The 18,458-nt window shown below is 42.8% G+C and overlaps 1 protein-coding gene across 3 annotated transcripts in view; it reads left to right on the top strand.

The window, feature by feature from the left end:
- The window catches only part of LOC134346869 (contactin-associated protein-like 5), a 1,934,616-nt gene that overhangs the window by 1,758,531 nt on the left and 157,627 nt on the right, over window positions 1–18,458 (top strand). For all 3 annotated transcript variants that reach the window (XM_063048675.1, XM_063048674.1, XM_063048673.1), the window contains one exon: window positions 7,923–8,010. In XM_063048675.1, coding sequence (XP_062904745.1) covers window positions 7,923–8,010 — 88 coding nt within the window. The remainder of the gene's footprint in view (window positions 1–7,922; window positions 8,011–18,458) is intronic.

Genomic DNA, 18,458 nt, shown 5'->3' with positions numbered 1-18,458 from the left:
TGTGGCCTACAAATTACAACTGGAAATAGAAAAGGCTTGTCAGAAGGGCAGTGTTATGATAATTGTGGATGATTTTAACATGCGAGTGGATTGGGAAAATCAGGTCGGCACTGGATCTCAAGAGAGAGAATTTGTAGAATGTCTGTGAGGTGACTTTTTAGAACAGCTTATTGTTGAGCCCACTAGGGGATCGGCTGTACTGGATTGGGTATTGTGTAATGAGCCAGAAGTAATTAGAAAGATTGAGGTGAAGGAACCCTTAGGAGGCAGTGATCATAACATGATTGAGTTCACTGTGAAATTTGAAAAAGAGAAGCCGAAATCTGATGTGTCGGTATTTCAGTGGAGTAAAGGAAATTACAGTGGCATGAGAGAGGAACTGGCCAAAGTTGACTGGAAAGGGACACTGGCTGGAAAGACGGCAGAGCAGCAGTGGCTAGAGTTTATGCGAGAAGTGAGGAAGGTGCAAGACAGGTATATTCCAAAAAAGAAATTTTTGAAGGGAAAAAGGATGCAACCATGGCAGACAAGAGAAGTCAAAGCCAAAGTTAAAGCAAAGGAGAGGGCATACAAGGAAGCAAAAATTAGTGGGAAGACAGAGGATTGGGAAGTTTTTAAAAGCTTAAAAAAGGAAACTAAGAAGGTCATTAAGAAGGAAAAGATGAACTATGAAAGGAAGCTAGCAAATAATATCAAAGAGGATACTAAAAGCTTTTTCAAGTGTATAAAGAGTAAAAGGCAGGTGAGAGTAGATATAGGACTGATAGAAAATGATGCTGGAGAAATTGTAATGGGAGATAAGGAGATGGCGGAGGAACTGAATGAGTATTTTGCATCAGTCTTCACTGAGGAAGACATCAGCAGTATACTGGACACTCAAGGGTGGCAGGGACAGAATTGTGCGCAGTCACAATTACGACAGAGAAAGTACTCAGGAAGCTGAATAGTCTAAAGGTAGATAAATCTCCCGGACCAGATGGAATGCACCCTCATGTTCTGAAGGAAGTAGCTGTGGAGATTGAGGAGGCATTAGCGATGATCTTTCAAAAGTCGACAGATTCTGGCATGGTTCCGGAGGACTGGAAGATTGCAAATGTCACTCCTCTATTTAAGAAGGGGGCAAGGAAGCAAAAAGGAAATTATAGACTTGTTAGCTTGACATCGGTGGTTGGAAAGTTGTTGGAGTTGATTGTCAAGAATGAGGTTACAGAGTACCTGGAGGCATATGACAAGATAGGCAGAACTCAGCATGGATTCCTTAAAGGAAAATCCTGCCTGACAAACCTATTACAACTTTTTGAGGAAATTACAAGTAGGCTAGACAAGGGAGATGCAGTGACTGTTGTATATTTGGATTTTCAGAAGGCCTTTGACAAGTTGCCACACATGAGGCTACTTAACAAGATAACAGCCCATGGAATTACAGGAAAGTTAAATATGTGGATAGAGCATTGGCTGATTGGCAGGAAACAGAGAGTGGGAATAAAGGAATCCTATTCTGGTTGGCTGCCGGTTACCAGTGGTTTTCACAGGGGTCCGTGTTGGGGCTGCTTCTTTTTACATTGTCAATGAACGATTTGGATTATGGAATAGATGGCTTTGTGGCTAAGTTTGCTGACAATACGAAGATAGGTGGAGGGGCTGGTAGTGCTGAGAAAACAGGAAGTCTGCAGAGAGACTTGGATAGATTGGAAGAATGGGCAAGGAAATGGCAAATGAAATACAATGTTGGAAAGTGTATGGTTATGCTCTTTGGCAGAAGAAATAAATGGGGAAAGAATTCAAAGTTCTGACATCCAATGGGACTTAGGAGTCCTCATACAGGATACCCTTAAGGATAACCTCCAGGTTGAGTCGGTGGTGAAGAAGGCGAATGCAATGTTGGCATTCATTTCGAGAGGAATCGAGTATAGGAGCAGGGATGTGATGTTGAGGCTCTATAAGGCGCTGGTGAGACCTCACTTGGAGTACTGTGGGCAGTTTTGGTCTTATTTAAGAAAGGATGTGCTGACGTTGGAGAGGGTACAGAGAAGATTCACTAGAATGATTCCGTGAATGAGAGTGTTAGCATATGAGGAACGTATGTCCGCTCTTGGACTGTATTCCTTGGAGTTTAGAAGAATGAGGGGAGACCTCATAGAAACATTTCAAATGTTGAAAGGCATGGACAAAGTGGATGTGACAAAGTTGTTTCTCATGATAGGGGAGTCTAGTATGAGAGGGTATGATTTAAGGATTGAAGGGCGCCCATTCAGAACAGAAATGCGAAGAAATTTTTTTAGTCAGAGGGTGGTGAATCTATGGAATTCGTTGCCATGGGCAGCAGTGGAGGCAAAGTTATTGGATGTATTTAAGGCAGAGATTGATAGGTATCTGAGTAGCAAGGGCATCAAAGTTTCTGGTGAGAAGGCGGGGGAGTGGAACTAAATGGGAGAATGGACCAGCTCATGATAAAATGGCGGAGCAGACTCGATGGCCGAATGGTCTACTTCTGCTCCTTTGTCTTATGGTCTAATTCCATGTACCTTGGAAATGAAATTAGAATTGTAATTGGTTTAATATTGTGAAATTGTGAAAAGCTTTTCTTGTATACATGTCCACCCTGATTTGATCATTTCAGTGTATTAAGGTAGAACAAAGTAAAATAGTAACATGTGTACTAAGGTTTAACAGCTGGAGAGAAAGGGCAGTGCAGGTATACAATAAGGTGCAAGATCATAATGAGGTAGGTTGTTAGGAAAAGAGACCAAAGAATCATACTGAGGAATTTTTTATTGTTTTATAACAGCGGGGACAAAGCTGTCCTTCAACATAGTGGTACATACATTCAACTTTTGTGTCTTTTGCCCAGTTGAAAATGGAGAAGGGAGGATGTCTGGGGTTGGTGGGGTCTTTGATCATGCTGGAGGCTTTACTAATGCTATGCAAAGTATAAACATAAACCAAAAAGGGAAGCTCTCTGTAGTTTCTTGTATTCCTTTCCATTGGAGTTGCGATACCAAGCCGGGATGCAGTCTGAACTGCACTGGTGACTTCAGCTTTGCAAGTAGTTGAAAGACTTCATGGGGGTCAGGTTAAGTTTTATGGTTTATTCCACTCTCAACTTGCCTTATGACCCCCCCGCCCAAACTCCTGAACCAGTGTTGATAACTTTCCTCACCTCAACACTGAACTGACTCCAACACCTATAAATACAATTTCAAGGACTCAACAACTCCTTTTCTCAATATTATTGATTTACTTGTTTATAATTTGTATTATTTGTCTTCTTTTGCTGATTGGTTGTTCGTCAGACTTTGTTATTTAGAATTTTTGATATATTCTATATTTTTCTGTAAGGAAATAAATCTCAGAAGTACGTAGTGACATATACATACTTTCATAATAAATTTACTTTGAACTTTGGAACTCTGATAACTTGAGATGCTCCTGTTCTGAGGCCCTCTTTGCTTTCCTCCCCATTTGCTGGGCAACATGAATAGATAATATTTCCACAAGTGTGTTTACACACATTCTGTTCAGTGTCCAATGACCACATGCAGAGCTGCATCTGTAACACAGTGTGGTCTGAACCCCCTGGTAGTTACAAGATTAATTGTGGAATGTTTTGCATAATACTACACTGTGTCCAATTTGCACCTGTGCCATTATTATATATTATCATTCATTATAGATGCTTTTTGCTCTCACCACATGCTCCAGGCTGGTTAATTGTTGCTGCTTTCTCTTGGCACAAGTGGATAGTTGCTTCTTGGACAGAAACAAATCCGGTTGTAATTGACCATCCGTGGCACTGAAAGCCTCTTTAGAAACCACAATCAGGCATTGATTTCAGCAGTTTGAAGAGATCACTGATTCTGAGACAAATTAGAGAGTCTGCTTACCTTATACTTGATGGGTGCAAGAGAAATGCATGGTGTCGAAATATTTGCTGGAACAAATGCCTTCAGAACAGCTGTATGTGGGTAATCAAGATCAATGGAATTTAACTTATAGTACCTTAGATGTGCCAAGCAGTTGTTGGTGCTTCACACTAGTTCATCAGGAAAAGATATTTAATCCTGCAGTCCAGTTCACTAGCAGAACCGAAGTGTAAGCCCAAGTACATTGTGGAAAAGGCAAGTACTCAAGCCGATTTTGAAGTTCATACCATGACACAGTATTGAAAAAGTCTCTTTGGCCAATGGAGTCCATGCTAACCATGAAACATTAGTGAATATTCATCCAACACCAAGTACTTTTTATTCTCCCCACAATCCAGTCAACTCTCCCCAGATTCCAACACTTACCGGGAGCAATTTATAGTGGTTGCCTGAGTGGCAGCATCTCTGAAGATCTATCCTGAGCCCAACATACTGATGCAATTCCAAAGAAGGCTTTGCAGAAGCTATATTTCACTAGGAGTTTGAGGAGATTTGGTATGTCACCAAAGACACACACAAATTTCTACAGATATACCATGGACAGCATTCTTACTGGCTGCATCACCATCTCGTTTGGAGGGGACGCTGCACAGGATTGGAAAAAACTGCAGTAAGTTGCAAACTCAACCATGGGCACTAGTCTCCTCAGTTTCAAGGATATCTTCAAAAGGCAATGCTTCAAAAAGGCGGCATCCATCATTAAGGACTTCCATCACCCAGGACATGCCCTCTTTTCATCAAGGAGGAGGTACAAGAACCTGAAGACATACAATCAATATTTCAGGAACAGTCTTTGACCTCCACCATCATGCCACCATGTCTGCGAGATGGCTTTTTAGAACAGCTTGTTGTTGAGCCTACTAGGGGATCGGCTGTACTGGATTGGGTATTGTGTAATGAACCGGAGGTGATTAGAGAGATTGAGGTGAAGGAACCCTTAGGACGCAGTAATCATAACATGATTGAGTTCACTGTGAAATTTGAAAAAGAGAAGTCGAAATCTGATGTGTCGGTATTTCAGTGGAGTAAAGGAAATTATAGTGGCATGAGAGGGTAACTGGCCAAAGTTGACTGGAAAGGGACACTGGCAGGAAGGACGGCAGAGCAGCAGTGGCTGGAGTTTATGCGAGAAGTGAGGAAGGTGCAAGACAGGTATATTCCAAAAAAGAAATTTTTGAAGAGAAAAAGGATGCAACCATGGCAGACAAGAGAAGTTAAAGCCAAAGTTAAAGCAAAGGAGAGGGAATACAAGGAAGCAAAAATTAGTGGGAAAACAGAGGATTGGGAAGTTTTTAAAAGCTTAAAAAAGGAAACTAAGAAGGTCATTAAGAGGGAAAAGATGAACTATGAAAGGTAGCTAGCAAATAATATCATAGAGGATACTAAAAGCTTTTTCAAGTGTATAAAGAGTAAAAGACAGGTGAGAGTAGATGTAGGACTGATAGAAAATGATGCTGGAGAAATTGTAATGGGAGATAAGGAGATGGCGGAGGAACTGAATGAGTATTTTGCATCAGTCTTCACTGAGAAAGACATCAGCAGTATACTGGACACTCAAGGGTGGCAGGGAACAGAATTGTGCGCAGTCACAATTACGACAGAGAAAGTACTCAGGAAGCTGAATAGTCTAAAGGTAGATAAATCTCCCGGACCAGATGGAATGCACCCTCATGTTCTGAAGGAAGTAGCTGTGGAGATTGAGGAGGCATTAGCGATGATCTTTCAAAAGTCGACAGATTCTGGCATGGTTCCGGAGGACTGGAAGATTGCAAATGTCACTCCTCTATTTAAGAAGGGGGCAAGGAAGCAAAAAGGAAATTATAGACTTGTTAGCTTGACATCGGTGGTTGGAAAGTTGTTGGAGTTGATTGTCAAGAATGAGGTTACAGAGTACCTGGAGGCATATGACAAGATAGGCAGAACTCAGCATGGATTCCTTAAAGGAAAATCCTGCCTGACAAACCTATTACAACTTTTTGAGGAAATTACAAGTAGGCTAGACAAGGGAGATGCAGTGGATGTTGTATATTTGGATTTTCAGAAGGCCTTTGACAAGGTGCCACACATGAGGCTACTTAACAAGATAAGAGCCCATGGAATTACAGGAAAGTTACATACGTGGATAGAGCATTGGCTGATTGGCAGAGAACAAAGAGTGGGAATAAAGGGATCCTATTCTGGTTGGCTGCCGGTTACCAGTGGTTTCCACAGGGGTCCGTGTTGGGGCCACTTCTTTTTACATTGTACATCAACTATTTGGATTATAGAATAGATGGCTTTGTGGCTAAGTTTGCTGACGATATGAAGATAGGTGGAGGGGCCGGTAGTGCTGAGGAAACAGTCTTGGATAGATTGCAAGAATGGGCAAAGAAGTGGCAAATGAAATACAATGTTAGAAAGTGTATGGTTATGCACTTTGGCAGAAGAAATAAATGGGCAGACTATTATTTAAATGGGGAGAGTATTCAAAGTTCTGAGATGCAACGGAACTTGGGAGTCCTCGTACAGGATACCCTCAAGGTTAACCTCTAGGTTGAGTCGGTGGTAAAGAAGGCGAATGCAATGTTGGCATTCATTTCTCGTGAAATCGAGTATAGGAGCAGGGATGTGATGCTGAGGCTTTATAAGGTGCTGGTGAGACCTCGCTTGGAGTACTGTGGCCAGTTTGGTCTCCTTATTTAAGAAAGGATGTGCTGACGTTGGAGAGGGTACAGAGAAGATTCACGAGAATGATTCTGGGAATGAGAGGGTTAACATTTGAGGAACGTTTGCCCGCTCTTGGACTGTATTCCTTGGAGTTTAGAAGAATGAGGGGAGACCTCAGAAACATTTCGAATGTTGAAAGGCTTGGACAGAGTGGATGTGGCAAAGTTGTTTCCCATGATGGGGTAGTCTATTACGAGTGGGCATGACTTAAGGATTGAAGGGCGCCCATTCAGAACGGAGATGCGAAGAAATTTTTTTAGCCAGAGGGTGGTGAATCTGTGGAATTTGTTGCCACAGGCAGCAGTGGAGGCCAAGTCATTGGGTGTATTTAAGGCAGAGATCGATAGGTATCTGAGTAGCCAGGGCATCAAAGGTTATGGTGAGAAGGCGGGGCAGTGGGACTAAATGGGAGAATGGATCAGCTCATGATAAAATGGCGGAGCAGACTCGATGGGCCAAATGGCCGACTTCTGCTCTTTTGTCGTATGGTCTTGTCTTATCTGATTTCTTTACAGACAATGATTTTTTGCTCTTTTTTGCACTGCCTTTTTGAATGAATATATATATATATCTGCTGCAAAACACAAATTTCACCACAAATGACAGTAATATTAAACCTGATTTTGATTCTGATTCCAAGCTGAATGTCTTTTGGATGTGGGAATAAACCAGAGAATCACAAGGAAACATGGGAAGAGCTGGAGAGCATGCAAGCTCCACACAGCCAACAGGCACAGGCTAGTACTAAAGTTAGCTGTATAACAAGTGTGAGCAAGAAATTAGGTCAGGCAGTGGAAATCTCCTCTTGAGATATGGGATTTCAGGATACCTGTGAGTCTCCCTGATCACTACATCTGCAGGAAGTGCACCCAGCTTCAATTGCTGAATGACAAGACATGCATTCACGACTATGCAAGAAGCTGTAAACCTCATAGACGAATCTTTTACTGAGGTAGTCACACCCAGAGTGCAGGCTCTGATAGATGGGTAACCATCAGAAGTACCCAATTACACCCATATAACGAATCAACCTACGAATGCATATCACTTTGGAAAGTGGGTGGAAACGATGGCAGCCGGAGAAAACCCACATGCTCACAGGGAAAACATAACCTCTCGTAGACAGTGGCAGCAATTGGCCCTAGCTCATTGGCACTGCGTTTGTTTTGCGTTAACTGTTACACTACTGTGCTGCACAGACGGCCAGTATTTTCCGTTACATTTCAGATTTCCAACATCTGCATCTTCTGTTTGTATTAATTATTTCTTTTTTCTCTGTTTAATATTTTGCAGATTGACCATTTACATTCCATGAACTACAAGCTGTCATCAGACACAGCATTTAATGGGCTCAAGTCTCTCGTCCTGGGCAAGATACCAGGTAAAAACATAATGGTGGCTCCCGTAATTGGTTGAGTATAATTTATGCACAGGTGTGAGGGTTCAATCGTCTTTCAGAAAAATCGTAATTAAATCTGTTCTTGAAATAGATGGTGAGGATAGAGCTGAGACCTAATACACAATAACTGCGATTTGCTTGCAAACTCATGTTTAAAAGGTACCAAAGGAAAGGTGATTGCTGGATTCTCCAGCTCACGGGGTGTGCAGGGGTCAGTGTTAAATAAGTTGTATCAGGCTAATTTATTCCCAAGTGAGTCTAGTATCATAAATATTTGAATTAACTCATTTTTGAGCATCTTTTTATTTCTTACATTCACAAGGTGTTGCAATACCAGTCTTTATTTTAACACAGAAGAACATAGAATAGTACAGCACATTACAGGCCCTTCGGCCCACATGTTGGGCCAACCTTCAAACCCTGCCTCCCATATTAGCCCCCACCTTAAATTCCTCCATATACCTGTCTAGTACTCTCTTAAACTTCACCAGTGTAACTGGCTCCACCACTGACTCAGGCAGTGCATTCCACGCACCAAGCACTCTCTGTATTATTGTATAAGGGCTAAGAGAGTTGTAAAAGAGTGCCTGAAGGCTTTGTTTGTCAATGCAAGGAGCATTCGTAATAAGGTGGATGAATTGAAAGTGCAGATTGTTATTAATGATTATGATATAGTTGGGATCACAGAGACATGGCTCCAGGGTGACCAAGGATGGGAGCTCAACGTTCAGGGATATTCAATATTCAGGAGGGATAGACATGAAAGAAAAGGAGGTGGGGTGGCGTTGCTGGTTAAAGAAGAGATTAACGCAATAGAAAGGAAGGACATAAGCCAGGAAGATGTGGAATCGATATGGGTAGAGCTGCATAACACTAAGGGGCAGAAAACGCTGGTGGGAGTTGTATACAGGCCACCTAACAGTAGTAGTGAGGTCGGAGATGGTATTAAACAGGAAATTAGAAATGTGTGCAATAAAGGATCAGCAGTTATAATGGGTGACTTCAATCTACATGTAGATTGGGTGAACCAAATTGGTAAAGGTGCTGAGGAAGAGGATTTCTTGGAATGTATGCGGGATGGTTTTTTGAACCAACATGTCGAGGAACCAACCAGAGAGCAGGCTATTCTAGACTGGGTTTTGAGCAATGAGGAAGGGTTAGTTAGCAATCTTGTCGTGAGAGGCCCCTTGGGTAAGAGTGACCATAATATGGTGGAATTCTTCATTAAGATGGAGAGTGACATAGTTAATACAGAAACAAAGGTTCTGAACTTAAAGAGGGGTAACCTTGAAGGTATGAGACGTGAATTAGCTAAGATAGACTGGCAAATGACACTTAAAGGATTGACGGTGGATATGCAATGGCAAGCATTTAAAGATTGCATGGATGAACTACAACAATTGTTCATCCCAGTTTGGCAAAAGAGTAAATCAAGGAAGGTAGTGCACCCGTGGCTGACAAGGGAAATTAGGGATAGTATCAATTCCAAAGAAGAAGCATACAAATTAGCCAGAAAAAGTGGCTCACCTGAGGACTGGGAGAAATTCAGAGTTCAGCAAAGGAGGACAAAGGGCTTAATTAGGAAGGGGAAAAAAGATTATGAGAAAAAACTGGCTGGGAACATAAAAACGGACTGTAAAAGCTTTTATAGATATGTGAAAAGGAAAAGTCTGGTAAAGACAAATGTAGGTCCCCTACAGACAGAAACAGGTGAATTGATTATGGGGAGCAAGGACATGGCAGACCAATTGAATAATTACTTTGGTTCTGTCTTCACTAAGGAGGACATAAATAATCTTCCCGAAATAGTAGGGGATAGAGGGTCCAGTGAGATGGAGGAACTGAGCGAAATACATGTTAGTAGGGAAGTGGTGTTAGGTAAATTGAAGGGATTAAAGGCAGATAAATCCCCAGGGCCAGATGGTCTGCATCCCAGAGTGCTTAAGGAAGTAGCCCAAGAAATAGTGGATGCATTAGTGATAATTTTTCAAAACTCGTTAGATTCTGGACAAGTTCCTGAGGATTGGAGGGTGGCTAATGTAACCCCACTTTTTAAAAAAGGAGGGAGAGAGAAACCAGGGAATTATAGACTGGTTAGCCTAACGTCAGTGGTGGGGGAACTGCTGGAGTCAGTTATCAAAGATGTGATAACAGCACATTTTGAAAGCGGTGAAATCATCGGACAAAGTCAGCATGGATTTGTGAATGGAAAATCATGTCTGACGAATCTCATAGAATTTTTTGAGGATGTAACTAGTAGAGTGGATAGGGGAGAACCAGTGGATGTGGTATATTTGGATTTTCAAAAGGCTTTTGACAAGGTCCCACACAGGAGATTAGTGTGCAAACTTAAAGCACACGGTATTGGGGGTAAGGTATTGATGTGGATAGAGAATTGGTTAGCAGACAGGAAGCAAAGAGTGGGAATAAACGGGACCTTTTCAGAATGGCAGGCGGTGACTAGTGGGGTACCGCAAGGCTCAGTGCTGGGACCCCAGTTGTTTACAATATATATTAATGACTTGGATGAGGGAATTAAATGCAGCATGTCCAAGTTTGCAGATGACACGAAGCTGGGCGGCAGTGTTAGCTGTGAGGAGGATGCTAAGAGGATGCAGGGTGACTTGGATAGGTTGGGTGAGTGGGCAAATTCATGGCAGATGCAATTTAATGTGGATAACTGTGAAGTTATCCACTTTGGTGGCAAAAATAGGAAAACAGATTATTATCTGAATGGTGACCGATTAGGAAAAGGGGAGGTGCAACGAGACCTGGGTGTCATTATACACCAGTCATTGAAAGTGGGCATGCAGGTACAGCAGGCGGTGAAAAAGGCGAATGGTATGCTGGCATTTATAGCGAGAGGATTCGAGTACAGGAGCAGGGAGGTACTACTGCAGTTGTACAAGGCCTTGGTGAGACCACACCTGGAGTATTGTGTGCAGTTTTGGTCCCCTAATCTGAGGAAAGACATCCTTGCCATAGAGGGAGTACAAAGAAGGTTCACCAGATTGATTCCTGGGATGGCAGGTCTTTCATATGAAGAAAGACTGGATGAACTAGGCTTGTACTCGTTGGAATTTAGAAGATTGAGGGGGGATCTGATTGAAACGTATAAAATCCTAAAGGGATTAGACAGGCTAGATGCAGGAAGATTGTTCCCGATGTTGGGGAAGTCCAGAACAAAGGGGTCACAGTTTGAGGATAAGGGGGAAGCCTTTTAGGACTGAGATTAGGAAAACTTCTTCACACAGAGAGTGGTGAATCTGTGGAATTCTCTGCCACAGGAAACAGTTGAGGCCAGTTCATTGGCTATATTTAAGAGGGAATTAGATATGGCCCTTGTGGCTACGGGGATCAGGGGGTATGGAGGGAAGGCTGGTGCAGGGTTCTGAGTTGGATGATTAGCCATAATCATAATAAATGGCGGTGCAGGCTCGAAGGGCTGAATGGCCTACTCCTGCACCTATTTTCTATGTTTCTATATTTTCTATGTTTCTATGAGTGAAAAACCTTCCTCTAATATCCCCCTTGAACTTCCCACCCCTTAGCTTAAAGCCATGTCCTCTTGTATTGAGCACTGGTGCCCTGGGGAAGAGGTGCTGGCTATCCACTCTATCTATTCCTCTTATTGTCTTGTACACCTCTATCATGTCTCCCCTCATCCTCCTTCTCTCCGAAGAGTAAAGCCCTAGCTCCCTTAATCTCTGATCATAATGCATACTCTCTAAACCAGGCAGCATCCAGGTAAATCTCCTCTGTACCCTTTCCAAGGCTTCCACATCCTTCCTGTAGTGAGGCAACCAGAACTGGACACAGTACTCCAAGTGTAGCCTAACCAGAGTTTTATAGAGCTGCATCATTACATCACGACTCTTAAACACTATCCCTCGACTGATGAAAGCTAACACCCCATAAGTTTTCTTAACTACCCTATCCACCTGTGAGGCAACTTACAGGGATCTGTGGACATGTACCCCGAGATCCCTCTGCTCCTCCGCACTACCAAGTACCCTGCCATTTACTTTGTACTCTGCCTTGGAGTTTGTCCTTTCAAAGTGTACCACCTCACACTTCTTCGGTTGAACTGCATCTGCCACTTCTCAGCCCACTTCTGCATCCTATCAATGTCTCTCTGCAATCTTCGACAATCTTCTACACTATCTACAACACCACCAACCTTTGTGTCATCTGCAAACTTGCCAACCCACCCTTCTACCTCCACATCCAGGTCGTTAATAAAAATCACAAAAAGTAGAGGTCCCAGAACAGATCCTTGTGGGACACCACTAGTCACAATCCTCCAATCTGAATGTACTCCCTCCACCATGACCCTCTGTCTTCTGCAGGCAAGCCAATTCTGAATCCACCTGGCTAAACTTCCCTGAATCCCATGCCTTCTGACTTTCTGAATAAGCCTACTGTGTGGAACCTTGTCAAATGCTTTACTAAAATCCATATAGATCACATGCACTGCACTACCCTCATCTATACGCCTGGTCATCTCCTCAAAGAACTCTATCCAGCTTGTTAGACACGATCTGACCTTCACAAAGCCATGCTGACTGTCCTTGATCAGACCATGATTCTCAAAATGCCCATAGATCCTATCTCTAAGAATCTTTTCCAACAGCTTTCCCGCCACAGACATAAGGCTCACTGGTCTATAATTACCTGGATTATCCCTACTACCTTTTTTGAACAAGGTGACAACATTCGCCTCCCTCCAATCCTCCGGTACCATTCCCGTAGACAACGAGGACATAAAGATCCTAGCCAGAGGCTCAGCAATCTCTTCCCTCAACTCATGGAGCAGCCTGGGGAATATTCCTTCAGGCCCCGGGGACTTATCCGTCCTGATGTATTTTAACAACCCCAACACCTCCTCTCCCTTAATATCAACATGCTCCAGAAAATCAACCTCACTCATATTGTCCTCACCATCATCAAGTTTCCTCTCATTGGTGAATACCGAACAGAGATATTAATTGAGGACCTTGCTCACTTCCACAGCCTCCAGGCACATCTTCCCACCTTTATCTCTAATCAGTCCTACCTTCACTCCTGTCATCCTTTTTTTCTTCACATAATTGAAGAATGCCTTGGCTTTTCCTTTACCCTACTCGCCAAGGCCTTCTCATGCCCCCTTCTTGCTCTTCTCAGCCCCTTCTTAAGCTCCTTTCTTGCTTCCCTATATTCCTCAATAGACCCATCTGATCCTTGCTTCCTAAACCTCATGTGTGCTGCCTTCTTCTACCTGACTAGATTTTCCTTCGCTAACTACCCTCAATAGATAATAGCACGCCTCCTCATTGAGTTACTGCACACCATTGTTGAAATGACTCCCAGTTGTTAGGTGAGGAGCCCCAGAATCAATCTGAGTGACAATTAAGTATTTTTCACCACAATAGTGTATTTTTCAACATACAGTGAATTCTGGTTAAAATTTGGCCATTAGTTAATCAGGACATGTGCTTATTTGGAACAGCACTTAAAGAACAAAAACTAATCAAGAAAATACCTGGGATTCTCTTCATTTATTTGGGACACGATGCTGCTTAAGTAAGACAGGAGACTGTTGTTGAACAGTTTCTAACTAGTGTCTGTCGTGTGTACTTATGTGGCCATTAGATACTATATCATACTTGGACCAGACAGTTTATAAAAAAACATCATTTGCATGTGTTTGTGTTCAAAAAACAGAGATTTTTGCCACTGACAGTTGTTGATAATCAGCAGTAAGACAATTTGGAACTGTTTTGCTCACCATGGGTTCAAATATTCAGACTTGGAAATGCCAACAAAGCTGGGAGTGAAAATCAAAAGATTTCCCTACTTCAAGTTAGGAACTACAAAGAACTTGAAGGTACTGAGAATCGTCTCAAATGCTACAATGAAAATGAAGATTTGGAAGATGCAATAATAGAAAGCATTGTAAAAAGGCACTCCATTATCTGCATTAGGTGTCAGTGCTGATTTTGTTCATTTACAGTCAATCAATAGAACATGTTGCAGCATACAATGGATGAGTTCTTCTGTCAACAATTATTATGAACTAATACAGTTATATAGTACAGCAGTAGTATTGGTAGTGTTCTAATTTGTTCTGTATTTTATTTAAATACATAAATTGATGCTTAGTTATATGGTAAATAACCATACGACGGTATGATGGTGAAAGTTCTGGAAGACGGCGACGAGTCGGAGGCCTTCCCAGTGATAAATGGCGTCAAACAAGGCTGCGTTCTTGCCCCGACTCTGTTCAGTATGGTATTCTCTGCCATGCTGACAGATGCCTTCCATACCTACGAAGAAGGAATCCACGTCAGATACAGGACTGACGGCAGGTTGTTCAACCTTAGGCACCTGCAGGCAGTTACAAAGGTGCGAGAGACTGTCATCAGAGACTTGTTGTTTGCTGATGACTGCACACTCAACGCCAGCACAGAGCAGGAGATGCAGCGTGAAATGGACTGCTTCTCACAAGCCTGCGACAACTTCGGTCTCACCATCAGCACCAAAAAGAACGAAGTTATGTACCAGCCTGCCCCAGGAAAGCCATACCAGGAGCCGCGCATCACGGTGAAGGGCCAGAACCTCCAGACAGCCGACAACTTCACCTACCTGGGCAGCATACTCTCTCGCGCAGTGAACATAGACGCTGAGGTCAACAACAGGATTGCCAAAGCCAGCGCCGCCTTTGGGAGACTCCGTGAGAACGTCTGGGAGCGGAGAGGACTCAGCCTTACCACCAAGCTGAAGGTCTACTGTGCAGTGGTCCTTACCACCCTCCTTTACGCCAGCGAGACCTGGACTGTCTACAGCAGATACGCCAAACAGCTCAACCACTTTCACCTGAGCTGTCTCCACAGACTCCTCCACATCAGGTGGCAGGACAAAGTCCCCGACACGGAAATCCTGGAACGAGCTGGGCTCTGCAGCGTCCACACCCTCCTGCTGAAAGCCCAAGCCAGGTGGGCTGGACATGTGGTCAGAATACCAGACAGCCGATTGCCTAAGCAGCTGCTGGACGGAGAACTGTGTCAGGGCAAGCGCTCAGTCAGGGGGCAGAAGAAACGTTACAAAGACTGCCTCAAAACATCCCTCAAAGGCCTGGGTGTCGACATCAACACGTGGGAGACGCTTGCCCTCAATCGTCCAGCTTGGCGCAGCAAGATCACCACAGGAGCCCGTGCAGCTGAAGTCAGGCGCATCATCGAGGCGCAACGAAAGCGTGCTGTGCGCAAGGCCTGAGCAGCATCCACTGCCACGACAGCACCCACCCACTTGTGTCCCACATGTGGGCGAGCCTTCAGGGCCCGGATTGGCCTCATCAGTCACTTCCGGACCCACAGCCACCAATCTCCCATTTGACTTTGAAGCCATGGTCATCTTCGACCACGAAGGACGAACAACAACAACAAATAACCATATAACCATATAACAATTACAGCATGGAAACAGGCCATCTCGGCCCTTCTAGTCCATGCCAAACTCTTACCCTATCCTATTCCCACCGACCTGCACTCAGCCCATAGCCCTCCATTCCTTTCCTGTCCATATATCTATCCAATTTAACTTTAAACGACAACATAGAATCTGGTAGTTTGTCTTGTTCAAAGGTACATTTAATGTCAGAGAAATGTATACAATATAAATCCTGAAATACCTTTTCTTTGCAACATCCACAAAAGCAGGGGAGTGTCCTAAAGAATGAATGACAGTTAACTGTTAGAACCCCAAAGCCTCCCTCCCCCAGCTCCCCCTCCCATGCACAAGCAGCAGCAAGGCAACAATCTCCCCTCCCCATCAGCAAAAAAAAACATCGGTGCCCCCCACTGAGCACTCAAGCGTGCAGCAAAGTATCAATAAAAACACAGACTTGCAGTTCCCCAAAGAATACTCGTTCACCTGGTATTAGACATACCACAGGCTCTCTCACAGTCTCCGTTTCACACCTTTTAAATTATTTTGGCTAATTGGGGCAGCCGTTTAATTGGGCTAAAATGTACTCATTCCAATGTGTCCCAATTAAATGGAATCCACTGTATTACAGATGAATGGAAACATAGTGGCAGTGGTTTTGTGCATATGTATTGCACTTGCCTTTTCCAGTGGGAAGTACTGCAGTGTTTGTGAGATGCTGTCAAAAAGCCTGGGCTATCTACTCTTAAGTTGGCCTTCAATACCACCATTGTACATTGGCAGTATGGAGTAGTAATTCTTTAGGAGGTGGATGAAGCACTAGGCAAGTAAACTCCTCTGCCCTGGAAGATATAGAAATCTTTGAGTATTATCCTACTGTAGATGTTTGGAAGGCAGCACAAAGTAATCAAGTTCAGACCTGTTGACATAACCACAGTACTTGCACAACCAGACCAAATTTTCTGTTTGGATGTTGAAATGAATTTTAATAATGGAAATATTGTATATGAAGAAAAGGTAGAATCCTGTGTGTTAGAAATTGTAATTGTTTAGCTCTTGTTTGCTCTTCCTCGCTGACAATAAACACAGGCACACCTCAAGGATCCATTCTTAGCCCATTGCTCTATTTTACACACATGACTATGTGGCTCAAACATCTCTATAAATTTGCTATAAAGAATCATGAAGACAGCATGCCAGCAGCTCTACTTTGTTAGAAGTTTCAGGAAGTTTGGCATGTCACCAAAGACACTTGCAAATTTCTATAGATGTGTGATGAAGTTACATTCTGACAGATTGCCTTACAGCCTGCTTTGAAGCCTCCAATGCACAGGATCAAAATAGGACACAGAGGGTTATTGACTCAGCCAGCTTGATCATGGGTACAGCCCTCCCCTCCGCTGAGGACATCTTCAAGACTCAGTGTTTCAAGGTGGTGGCATCCATCACTAAGAACTCTCTTCATCTTGTTACTACCATCAGGGAGGAAGTACAGGAGCCTGAAGACCCACACTTAATGATTCAAAAGAAGTTTCATCTCCTCCACCATTAGGTTTCTCAATGGTGCATGAACCTATGAACATTACGTCGTTACTCCTTTGTGTCGGGAAGTTTAAATATTTTTATAATTAATAGATTTTTACATCTTTGCACCATACTGCTACCACAAAGCAACTAATTTCAGATCAGATACCACTGGCAGTAAATCTAATTCAAATCTATTGGTTTTAGTCCAAGTATAAGCATTTTCAAAGTCTTACTGCAGGTGGACACATATTGCATCATTACATGAAAAGTTGAGATAGGAAGTGGATACTAACACTATTTCTAAGAAACCTGTTTGGAAAGGAGGGAGATTTTCTTTGAAGCAATTTTAAAAAACTGATCAGGTTTATAAATCAACATGAGGATACCTCAAGCAGCGATTACCTCAAGCTGGGCTGATTGATATCAACTGATAATTTATATGTGAAGTGTGACTCTGGTCATTGTCGATGAACTGGGGTTTGACAACTTGCACTCATTCCCCAATCACAGTTTATTTACTTGTGCACAAAGAGAACAACATGGCTTCTGTCACCAACTGTTCTGAGGTTTGAGCATGAAATGCTGTTTTTTATATTGAAGTTGATTACTGTATACAAATATTGATTCTATTGTACACTTCTGAATCCCATAATTTGCATATTTAAGTACTAATCATAATACGAATTTAGGTGTTAAAAACCAAGTAAATCTATGTGCTAAAGGCAAATAATACTAGGGAATTAGTGAAATAACTGTCCAATAGTAAGCATTATCCTAGAATGCATCACTCGCATCTTTAGCTTGTCTTGGTCTGTTAATGACCTTGATTCTCATGCTTAAACAGAAAGTCTATACAGGGGAAGATTAGGTTTTCAGGGGCTGTGTTCAGACTGGGTGACTGCACTGTCTCTGTCAGCATATCCTGACTGTTGCCTTACTGAACCTCCATACATACAAAAGGCTGTACAAAGTGCCTACATTTTATTCTGTTAGCACAACATTTTAACTCTTTCCTTGCTGAAACTTCCACATTGACTTCAGTTTTAATGAGGCTGCTTGAGGTCACACACAGTGAAATAATGCATTGATGTCAAAGGCAGATTTATCATCTCACCGCTGAAACTCAACTCTTTGGCCCAATATTTAGGATTGAGCAGTTCTGGAAAAACATAAGCTGAGCATTAGAGAGGACGTCATAATTGAGGTGGCACCAAAGCCTTCCTTTGCTTTCTTGTTGATCGACAGATGGACTAGTAATGGGCAAGTTGGATTTGTCGTCCATTTTTCTGCTCAGAAAATATCTGGATAGTTGCCAATGCTGTAATTGCTCTGGAGCAGCTTGGTTAAAGGCACAGCAGGGCTTAAAGTACAAGTAATAAACTGGACTATTTTGAAGTCCCATATTGTGCAATTCAGCCAATGTTTCTGCCATATTGTGATACTAGCATGGACAAAAGATTATCTGACTGTCAGAAGGC

Source organism: Mobula hypostoma, chromosome 5 (assembly GCF_963921235.1).
Source record: "Mobula hypostoma chromosome 5, sMobHyp1.1, whole genome shotgun sequence".
NCBI classification, from domain to species: Eukaryota; Metazoa; Chordata; class Chondrichthyes; order Myliobatiformes; family Myliobatidae; genus Mobula; species Mobula hypostoma.
This window is presented reverse-complemented; position numbering and strand designations above follow the sequence as displayed.